Source organism: Mangifera indica, chromosome 11 (assembly GCF_011075055.1).
Source record: "Mangifera indica cultivar Alphonso chromosome 11, CATAS_Mindica_2.1, whole genome shotgun sequence".
Lineage (NCBI taxonomy): Eukaryota > Viridiplantae > Streptophyta > Magnoliopsida > Sapindales > Anacardiaceae > Mangifera > Mangifera indica.
In genome coordinates, this window is record NC_058147.1 from 5,990,792 (window position 1) to 6,002,099 (window position 11,308).

Here is an 11,308-nt window from a genome sequence, read left to right on the forward strand (position 1 = left end):
GAGTAGTGTGCTCTTTATCTCTTCTCAAACAAAGATGAAAATGTTTTTTCGTTTTCATCAACAAAAAATAAAAGTAACTATTTCAATCATGTGAAAGAAAATAGAAAGGGAAACAAAAAAATTAGTATAAACAATAATTTGTCAATACAATTGGGCAATGAGTTGGCAATGTCTACCACTTGCACCTACGAAATGGTCCAATGTAAAGATTCAATTATAATAGACAAAAACAAAAAATTAAAAAAAAAAACATAAAAAGTAGTGTGACTTTTGTTTCTTCTTAGACAGTGTCTTTTCATCTTTGTCGATGAAGAGTTTTTTTGTCTCTTTATCGACAAATCTCCATCAAGAAGAGACAATGATGATGTTGGAGATGTCATCATTTCTTCTTTAGCTTATCATCGTCACCAAAAAGGGAAGAAATAAAACATAGAAATTTGGAGAAAAATAATCACTTTTTAAACCTTAAATTGAGAAAAATTATGAAATTTTTAAACATGATTAGAAAAATGTTATAAAACTTTTATTTTTAAATTTTAGTAAATAATAATTTTACCCCTAACCCTAATTAAGAGTTTGAATTAAATATTATTTGTCATTAAATAATGTAATTAATAAAAGACTAAACGACTTTTTTCTACTCAAAGTTTTAATAGATAAATTCTTATTTTTTTAAGTTAAAAAAAGAAATCATTATCGTTAATGTTGTTATTTATTTCTATTAATAAATTTATTAATTTTTTTAAAATAATAATTTTATATTTTATTAAAAATTATAAAAATGTTATTAATATTTAATATAATTATTAATATATATTAAATTATTAATATTTAATATATATATATATATATATATATATATATATATATATATATATACACTCTTGAAAAAAAATTAAAATTCTAACTTGTGAGTGAGGGTGAGGCAATACTTTGGAATATTTTTGGTCCATATGATCTCATAAAGTAAAAACAATGTGTAATGGACACATATACAAATAAATGTTGACCAATCCAAAGCGTCATTTCTTAATGCTTGTTCAATTATGCTTTAAAGGATGAAGATGCTCCCATGGGACCCCTCCCCACTCATCTTATTTATTCACAAATGACCACAAGACTTGTTCCCACCCAAGTGTGGTGAAATTTCAAAGTCTTTGTTTTTAATTTTTAAAAATTTATTTATTTAAAAGATAAAATTAAAAAATAAAATCATTATTTTTTTACCCAAAATTAATAACTTTTTAAAATTAAGTTTGGAAAAGTTGTAATTTTTTTCTATTTAAGATTTCAAATTTTGTAAACAAATTTTTGATGAATGGTAGTTGATCTCTCTCCCTCCGATGACTTTTTTCTCTTAAATACTTTTTATTTGATTAACAATATTTGAATTTGATAGAATTTAAATAAAAAATCAAAACTCTTTGTGTTAATTATAAACATTATCATTCAAATACAATCAATTTATTAATAAAAATTTAATTTAAATTAAATTATTTTTTAGATTAAATTAATTATATTAAATAAATCAAACCCAAAATTTAATAATAGATGTATAAAAAAAGATTTAAAAATATATTCTTTCAGACAAAAACCGCTTTTATTGTCGTTCAAGCGCTTTTAGTAGAAACAATCTTCCATATCGGGTCCCTCTCTTTTTCCATTCATATTCTCCCACGTGTCTATTTACCCCCTACATCCTTTATCCCACGTGCTCTAATTTCCCCCTCCTCTCCCCACTATTTCTTTCTATTTCTTTTTCCCTCACTCCTTTGAACTTTCCTTCTCATTTTCTTCCCAAACATGAATCATCTAAACCTTTCCGTTACTTTCTCCATCTCAGTCATAATAATAACAGTTTTTCAGAACAATATTTTATTGCATGTCAAATCCTCAACTCCTTCAGATAATCAATATTCTTTCTTTGATATAAGCACTCTCGCTTCCTCGCCGTTGCAGTCCGGCAACAACAAGAACAAATCGTGCACTTCACGGCCGACGTATTTCCGCTGCCAGGTATGGACACAGGACTGCTCCGATGAGGTTTTGGCCCTGGCTCGCTGGCCGGAGAACGTCAATTGGTTGAAAACTGTGAGGAGAAAAATTCACCAGCACCCGGAGCTTGCTTTTGAAGAATATGAAACAAGTAAGTTGGTCCGGGCTGAGTTGGATCGGATGGAAATTAAATATAAATATCCGTTGGCCAAAACGGGTATTCGGGCCTCTATTGGGACCGGAGGCCCGCCGTTTGTGGCCATCAGAGCTGATATGGATGCACTTCCTATTCAGGTGTTTTTTTTTTTTCTGTATTTAATTTATTTTTATAGAGAAATTATTATCATTTGCAAAGTACATAATAATCATCCATGTGCTTGTACATGTACAAATATAGTCATGGGCTTGCATGTCGGTACGTTAGTGGGGGATTTATTTATTTATTATATTTTTGGGTTCTCAGAATGTCTCAATTTATGGCTTTATTTTTCCTTTTTGATGAGAGTTGAATTAGGTTTCTGTTTCTTATTATTTTTACTTTGTACTTTAGTCACATAAAATCTAAGGGAAGTTATCTTTTTACAGAATGACACAAGAAGGATTAAAACAAAGTTATTTCAACTATTTTTACCTTCCAAGAACTTCAGGTCAAATTTTTTGACAGAAGGGACAACTGGATTAACATGCTGGAGTTGTATGTTTTTCAGGAGGCTGTTGAGTGGGAATATAAAAGCAAAGTTGCTGGAAAAATGCATGCTTGTGGACACGATGCACATGTTACAATGCTCATCGGTGCTGCCAAGATCTTGAAGAGCCGTGAACATCTTTTGAAGGTTTGTTATTTATTCTGCAAATTTTGTTTAAAATGAGTCTGTTTTCTCACTTGTGTTTCTGCATGCAACCAATTAGAATTGCTGTTACCATAATTTTTTTTGAGATTGGAGTTGATGGGTAAATGTAGATATATGAAATAATGAAGGGGGCCCATGGGGGGATGTTGATTAAGCATGATATATAGGTGGAACATTAATGGCACAATCTTTAGGGTAAAGAAGTTAAGTGTGTTTACAAGAAGGTTCATTTTGTTTTGTATGACTATGCGTGTCTATATGACTAGATTTGAATCGAATTTGTTTAAGTTTGAATTCAAATTTAATTTGAATAAGTATAAAATGAGTTCAATCTCGAGTTTGAGTCTAAAGGTTCAATATTTTTAAGTTCGAATTTTGAGGTGCTCAGCTCATCAAACTTTGCGAAGTTAAAAATTTTGATACAAAATAACTTCGTTTTAATCAATATATATTAAAAACGACATCGTTTTAATAACGAGTTAAACTAAAAGCTTAATTTAAACTCAAATTAAATTCGAGTTCAATTCTTTACAAATTGAGTCGAACTCGAACTTAAATTTAATTTAGTTCGAATCCAACCCTAGGTGTATGTGTGGTATAGGCCTCCCTTCTTCTTCTTCTTCTTCTTTCAGTTAAAAGGACTTGATGATTGTCTCTTTTATGCAATTTTTTCACTCAGTATTCTCACGTATTTTGTCGGTTGCCGAAATTTTTGCCGTCCAACAAAATCTGTTTTCATTTTTCTGAAATGGTATTTATTGAAGTGTACTATTTGTTTAAAAAAGAAATCCCATGTGTCAATAGTTGAAGCAAAACAAGAGATATTAACGACTTCACTTGCATAGATTGGCATTACAGGAGTCGGCGGTTCAATTTTAAGTTATACACAGAGTGGGTCTGTTTCACGGATGTCCACTTTTCAAATCTTTCAATTTGATTAAGACTTGGAAAAAACGAATCCCATGAATTTGGAAATGGAACCGACGTTAATGCTGTGGATAATGAAAGCTGCTTGCATTTCAGCCATGGATTCATCTACTTGCTTTTGCTTTTTTTTTTTTTCTTGTAATTTTTGTGTATTCATTTATGTTTAGTACAAAGTGACACACATGTTTGGATGTTTGCCTCTATTCAATGAGGCATCACATTGTGTGGACTATCTTCAATTACTAAAGTTTGAAAGGGATAGCCTCCAATTAATCCAAGATTCCATTTTGTGTTAGAATGTGTTGTTCTTGTTATTCTTTGCCTATTAATGAGTGTTTGAGTTGTCCCTTTCTTTTCTTTGTCATAACGAATAAATTCACGCAAAATATGGGCCTAAACAAAATGGGATGTTAGCTGAAATGAAAAATAATAAGAATATTTATATTGTGGTTCTGTTCTCAGGATGAAAATCCAACCTGTGCCATTTTCCCTCACAATCGGCTGATCTAAATGCCTGAGGATGTAAACATGTTTATTTATTAAGAAAGTTGTGTCACATATACGTTTCTAAGCCATACTGCTCTTTCTACATTTGCAAGAAGCTTAATTCAGGATAGGGGGTTTGGTGGATTAACTGATAATTTTCGTATTTTGTTATGACAGGGAACTGTAGTACTGATATTTCAACCAGCAGAGGAAGCTGGAAACGGTGCAAAACGGATGATTGGAGACGGGACTCTTGAAGATATAGAGGCCATATTTGCAGTTCATGTATCTCATGAGCATCCAACTGGTGTCATTGGCTCAAGGCCTGGTCCTTTGTTGGCTGGCTGTGGCTTATTCAGAGCCGTGATTAGTGGAAAAAGAGGCCACGCCGGGAACCCACACCACTCAGTTGACCCCATCTTAGCAGCCTCCGCTGCTGTAATCAGCTTACAAGGCCTTGTTTCTCGTGAAGCTGATCCACTGGACTCACAGGTTTGGCTTTCTTAACGGTTACCCATTATTCTACCGGCCATCTCTTTCGTTAAGGGATTTAATCAGCATTTCTGACTATGATCAATCTACAGGTTGTCTCAGTAACTTCATTCAATGGAGGGAATAATCTGGACATGATTCCTGATACAGTTATTATTGGTGGAACCTTCAGGGCTTTTTCTAACACTAGCTTCTACCAACTTCTCCAAAGAATACAAGAGGTGATTGTGGAGCAGGCCAGTGTTTTCAGATGCTCGGCAACAGTTGATTTCTTTGAAAAGGACTCCACAATCTACCCCCCTACGGTGAACGACCAGCGCATGTACGAGCATGTGAAGAAGGTTGCCACCGATTTGTTGGGTCCACTGAACTACAGAGTGGTTCCACCCATGATGGGGGCTGAGGACTTCTCCTTTTACTCGGAGGTGATTCCTGCAGCTTTCTTCTACATTGGAATTAGGAACGAGTCATTGGGGTCAATACACACAGGCCACTCCCCATACTTTTTGATCGATGAAGATGCTCTACCCATAGGCGCAGCAGTTCATGCTACTATAGCAGAAAGATATCTGTATGAGCGAGGAAAAAGTTGGGGACTTTAAGCTGCAGCTTTTGCTACTAATGCGGTAAGTTTTAAACTTGACTAGCAAGAGAATAGTATTTGAAAAAAAAAAAGTGCTCTGCTTTTTTCCAGTGCACTTGGCGACGTTAATCTACTACATATTTGAAGGTCAGGCCAACGGCCTTGGTTTTTTTGGTGTACTTGGGTTATGGGATATGCAAGGGCAAGATTTTCGTTGGAATTGTAGATGAACAAGACAATCTTCTGGTGTTATAATACTTACCGCATGTTTTATATATACCCGTAGTTTGATTTCATTTGTTTTATTCAGAGCGTTAATAGGATTTAATGATGCAAATTCAGCAGAGAAAATCCGGTGGTTGTTGCTGCAACGTTTCCCATTTCGGAAATTATACATACTTCCAGCAAAGAGAATTAGAGGTAACAAAATGACTTCCCAGAAGACAACAGGGATAACCGGGCCAATATTATTAACTCTTTTTTTCTTGATTCAACTACTAGAAAATAAAACTAACTATTACTTCATCGCACGTTAGCATTAAATTTTTTTTTTTTTTAACCAAGGACTCACTAATATTTGTTTGATGGGTAAACCGGGGCACAGTGACCGGATCTACACTGTTTTAGCATTCCATTGTGTGCAGAATAAACAGAAAAGGTGAATATCATGTTTAAGCATTTCATTCCAAAGTTCACTCAAATTCTAACGTCAAACAAAATATGCAAACCCATAAATCTAATAACATTCTCTACAACTTTATTACAAACCCACTTGTTACTTTATTTCACACAGAATTTCAACTTATTCTAGTGTCAAGTACCAAAAAAGCTGTCCCTAGAGCTTTTTAATAAATAAAAGTTCCATGTTGATCAGACCATTCTCACCTCTTCTCACCGCATAAACTTCTAGCAGCTTGTAAAGCAAAATACGTGAGGATGATATCAGCACCAGCCCTTCGGAGGCACATCAATGATTCCATCATAACCCTCTCTTCATCGATCATCTTGAGAACCCCACCAGCCTTGATCATTGAGTATTCACCAGAAACCTGGTACCATGAAATCAAAGATTAATACAAATGGACCTAAAAAAGAAAGGCTGTGGGAGACTGAAATAAACAAAGAAGCAGGTATCGAAGATGAGTTAGTAGAAAAGGCGGTTAATAAGGTTATTAAATATTGGAGTACAACAAAGAAAGGATCACACCAAGAAAGCTCTCTACTGTCATTATGTTATAAATTACTTTATCTTTTCATTTTGAACCTTAATCCTACAGGACAATTGGATACATACATGGTAAAAGTGCTGAAAGATGTATTTTCAGATCATGTTCAGTGAAAGATTACATGTCTATACTGATTATCATAAGTCAACAGGACAATGCTAGTCCTCAAGAGAAAGGTTATAAAATGAAATAATTTTAGCTATTTCATATATGAACATGGTAGATTTAGGAAAAGAAATAGTTTCTGACAATACCTGATATGCAGCAATCGGCAGAGGAGATTTATCCCTGAGTAGCCTTATGATATCCAAATAAGGAAGACCAGGTTTCACCTGTAACAAATGTTATGTAACTTCAGTATAATGAAGGCTATAGCTACAAGAATATTCACAAAATTCCCAAAGAAGCAATTCTGACCAAAAGGATGTCAGCTCCTTCAGATTCATCTTCACGGGCTTCTACTAGAGCCTCTCTATAGTTTGCTGGATTCATCTGATAACTTTTGATTACAAGCCAAATTAATGAAAAAAGTGAGTGACATAAACACTAAATTTACAATTTTACCATTAATAATGAACACATACGTTTTCTTGTCTCCAAAACGTGGATTTGAGTCTAATGCCTCCCTAAATGGACCATAGAAGGAACTTGCATACCTGTTTGCAGGACAATATGGATTGACATGTTAGATATGATGAAAAAGTTTGCATGTTAGATGGTTGGAAAAAAAAAAAAAAAGCCCATCAACACAATTGATTTATCAAAAACTACTGGCTTCTGCAATGGTTGGTCAAACAAGTGTCAAGCATAGAAATACGCCAGAAGCAAATTGTAGTTTTTATTCACATCAACTAAAAGATAGGATGAGGAAGAAGATAAATAATACAAAGTGGTGTCTGAACATCCCAAAATATGTGATCACAAAAGGCTTCTTAACTAATTACCAAAAATAAATGTGGATATAGTTGAACTAGGAAAATGAGTATCCACACACGAGATTTGTGCAAGCAATGAAACAATACCGTGACACTAAAAATTCAAATAAATTGTACAAACAATGGAATAATGGCCTCCAGAATAAACCATGTCCTATGAAAAAATAATTGAAACATTGAGAAACACATAATAATAACTAATTAATTTTTTCCAGGATTTTCATGGTCTGTAAAGTATCCACTTAATAATCTTCTCCCATTCCCAGCTCTTTTCTAATTGTTCTTTCTTTCTTCCCTGATTTTGCAGTTCTTTTCTAGGATTACTCAATCAATGTTTGTGTATGAGTTTGAAAAGAAACACCCACTCACCACAGCATGAACTGAAATACCAAACATTATGATGACAAAGATAAATAAAATGATCAACATACTTTGCCGTATAGGACATAATAGAAACATGATGAAAGCCTTCAGCATCAAGAGCTGCACGAATTGCTCCTACACGACCATCCATCATGTCACTGGGACTCACAACATCTGCTCCAGCACGAGCCTACTTACAGAAGTAACAACGCCAACATGACCAAGAAAATGTCAGGTCATAGAAGTGCAGCACAAAGCAAAAGTGAGAAAAATTATACAACACTGAGATAGTTGAAGCAAAATGATTGACTAACTACAAATGATCCGTAAGAATTCTCTTAATTAAAGCAGTTGAAACACCATACTGCAACTTAAATGATAATGAGCACTAAGTCGAGAATAAAGTAGTTTTTCAAGCACAAACAATGACTGCATCACAACCCAAGAGGAGGTCAATAAATCTTCAAAAACCTAAAGGGAGTTCACAAATATTGTTAACTACATAAAGACATTGTAAAATTCCAATGGCAGAAAATCTATCCAAATTACCTGGGAAACAGCTTGCTTACATAATTGATGCACTGTTTCATCATTCAATATAACACCTACATAGTATTACAGAAAATATAGCAATGAGTGATTTTGTTTATGATCATAGTTAATTAGAAGCTCAGTGAAAACTTTAAGAAAGTGAATTTTTTCATGACAAAGCATTTTGTAATTTGACCAGCAAAAGAAATGCCACCCATAGGTTACACACTTCTGGTCTTAACTCTAGCAATTCATCTTCCAATCTCTTACAAATCAATCTGATAACATCTCCCTTGCTCCCAAACATGCATACACAAGAAGATAACAGATGTAAAAGCATGACCTAGAAGACGTCAAACAATCAGCCTAAACAGAGGAAGTGATGAGAACTAATACCCTACAGTTCAACACCAAAATGCATAAGCTCGGTCGTCTTCCTTTAGCCATACAAAAACATTGGAGTATTCTTGGTAAAATACAATACAAGAATAAAAATACAAGCTCACCATCTTCTCGGACAATACCATCATGCCCATCTGAGGAATATGGATCTAAAGCAACATCAGTGTAAATAACCTAGTAAGAAAATAGTCAGTCAAGCAGATTGTCAGAATTTCAGAAACATAGTCTAGAAACCCTGTCAATTCTAAAGATACATGAATTGATTTTTGACTTACAAGATCAGGATATTTGTCCTTCAGTAGCCTTATTGTTCGAGGAACTAAACCATTGTCATTATAAGCTTCAACTCCTGTGGCAGACTAAGATGCAAAAACCAATTACATTTATGAATTCCAGATTAAAGAAGAGAAACCATGATGGAGAATAGAAACCTTCAAAGCATCAGGAACTTTGGGGAAGAGCACAATGCTGTTGACACCTACATCCCGAGCTTTTGCCACCTGCATCAAACAATACTTAACTTCAAATTAAATCTGGCAATTCTCTAACTACGTATATATGTGAGACGCTCATTCCAGTGTACCCCACACGTTTGCCAGAAGTAGGCACTAAACATTGCTCCAGTGCTAACAAAGAATCAAAACAGTCATTTGTAAAATACACAATAGCTTAACCTAGAACCAATGAAAAAGACCAAAAATCCAAGATCAGTTATCTTTCGACTTGGAGATAATATACAGAATCTTCAAAGGCTGAATCACCTCTTCCACAAGCCCATGTCGCCATCCAAGTCTGTAACATCCAGGCATAGCTCCAATAGGTGTGTCTTCCTCACCTGCAAACCTCGAAACATTAATTACACAGCATACGGCCACGTTTCAGAATTTAATTAAAAGCATGAACTATACAACACATTTGCAATAATACCTTCATGAATAAATAATGGATAAACAAAATTCGCAGGAGAAAGATTTGTTTCCTGAAACGATGCTCGCAATGTAGGGGACTTTCGATTACGACGAGGGCGCCGATTAAGTGCCTAACACAACACAAAGCAATCTCAATCAACAAAACAAAATAAGAATGCAATTCAAGTCCTTCTGAATTTAACATTTTATCAAACAGAACATTATCGCAATGACAAAGAAACTCACAAGCGAAGGAACCACCGGGGTGCCAGCTGGCGCGGTGGGCTTGGGTGGCAACGGAGGCGCTTCTGGAGCATTACCAGCCACCACGGCCGCCTCACATTCCGCATCAGTCAATCCAAGTTTCTTAATAGGTCCATCGCGCGTTTCGCCAGCTTTAACGATAAATAGACATTGACTTTGACGCACCTTGACTGTCGTTTTAACAAAATTGAATTTCAACCTTAAATTAACCGACGGCTTCAGACCAATGTAGTTTTGGCTATCTACAAACTTGATTGAAGGTGAACTGCAAGCACCCGGCGCGTGAATTACCGTTGAAGCCATGAATTCACTTCGGTAACAACAGGTGTAAAACTAAATAAGAAAACAAAATGATGCAGATATTCTGACTGGTTGACGAGAAAATGAAGGAAAATCAGACAGCAAATCTTACCTTTCAAAGCTTATCTGATGGAGATTTCTAAGGCGGCCAATAAGAAGCGAGCTGCACACACACTACCCGATATTTACCGATTACCTTTATCTCACGAATAAGCGCTGCTTGGATTGAATTGTCGTTTTGTTCAAGCGTGGCAGAGTAAGTTGGTTCAACTAATTGGATGCATCATACCATACTTTACATCTTATTGTAGGATATAACACAAATATAAAATAACATATATTATAAAATTTATTGAATTAATAGGATATATACTTTATAATTTAATATATATTATTAATATAAATTGATATATTTTTTAAAAAATAATATATTTAAAATTTTTTAAAATTTTTAAATATATTTATAGTATTTTTTTTAAATAATGATGTGTTAATTAGACTTTTATATTATTTTATTTTTTAAAGTTATATTATATGATATCATCAATATTCAATTTATAATATAAAAAATTAATTTTTTAATATATAATACTATAAATGATTCAACTTCCATAATTCAAATATTTATTTATAATGGAATTTCCTAATAAATCTTGATTCAATTCAATAGAAAATTCATTGAAATGCTTTCTAGATCCTATACTCTGTCGTTTCGATTTTTTGCTTTCTCGGCCTACGGCTCAGTTATTTGGGCCTGTAAATTGAACCTGCATCTTTGTCTTCTGGCTGGATCCAATACGATGTAATTTGAGCCCCTCCCTAATCTTTAGAAAGAGGAGAGAATGGAAAAAGGAAATAAAAATTAATTAAAATAGTTTTTAAGGGTATTTATACTATGTTAATTAATACTCTAAAAATTATACATATATAATAAATAAAACAAAATAATAAGAATTTTTAACCTTACATAAACCATAATTGCATCTTTTCATCTTCATCAGCAATTTCAACTAAAATCTAATTAAAAAAAATCAAAAAATTCAAT

The 11,308-nt window shown here is 33.8% G+C and overlaps 2 protein-coding genes across 3 annotated transcripts; one reads left to right on the forward strand and one right to left on the reverse strand.

The window, feature by feature from the left end:
• The first annotated feature begins 1,761 nt into the window (after positions 1-1,761).
• On the forward strand, positions 1,762-5,630 carry LOC123229578 (IAA-amino acid hydrolase ILR1-like 6). Its single transcript, XM_044655493.1, has 4 exons — positions 1,762-2,289; positions 2,703-2,828; positions 4,437-4,751; positions 4,844-5,630. Exons 1-4 carry the CDS (start codon positions 1,804-1,806, stop codon positions 5,351-5,353), a joined length of 1,437 nt encoding a protein of 478 aa, XP_044511428.1. The 5' UTR covers positions 1,762-1,803; the 3' UTR covers positions 5,354-5,630.
• Positions 5,631-5,993: 363 nt separating this feature from the next.
• On the reverse strand, positions 5,994-10,535 carry LOC123229579 (delta-aminolevulinic acid dehydratase, chloroplastic-like). 2 transcript variants are annotated; one of them, XM_044655494.1, is made up of 13 exons: positions 10,376-10,535; positions 9,946-10,273; positions 9,719-9,830; positions 9,553-9,626; positions 9,223-9,291; positions 9,067-9,150; positions 8,896-8,965; positions 8,408-8,463; positions 7,927-8,048; positions 7,145-7,216; positions 6,978-7,059; positions 6,815-6,892; positions 5,994-6,383 (listed from the first exon to the last, which is right to left on the reverse strand). In XM_044655494.1, the coding sequence occupies exons 2-13, from the start codon at positions 10,264-10,266 to the stop codon at positions 6,216-6,218; spliced, it is 1,308 nt and encodes a 435-aa protein (XP_044511429.1). In that variant the 5' UTR covers positions 10,267-10,273; positions 10,376-10,535; the 3' UTR covers positions 5,994-6,215. The 2 variants fall into 2 exon arrangements, with proteins under 2 accessions (XP_044511429.1, XP_044511430.1); XM_044655495.1 differs by having other exon boundaries at positions 9,946-10,296; positions 10,376-10,506.
• Positions 10,536-11,308: the final 773 nt, after the last annotated feature.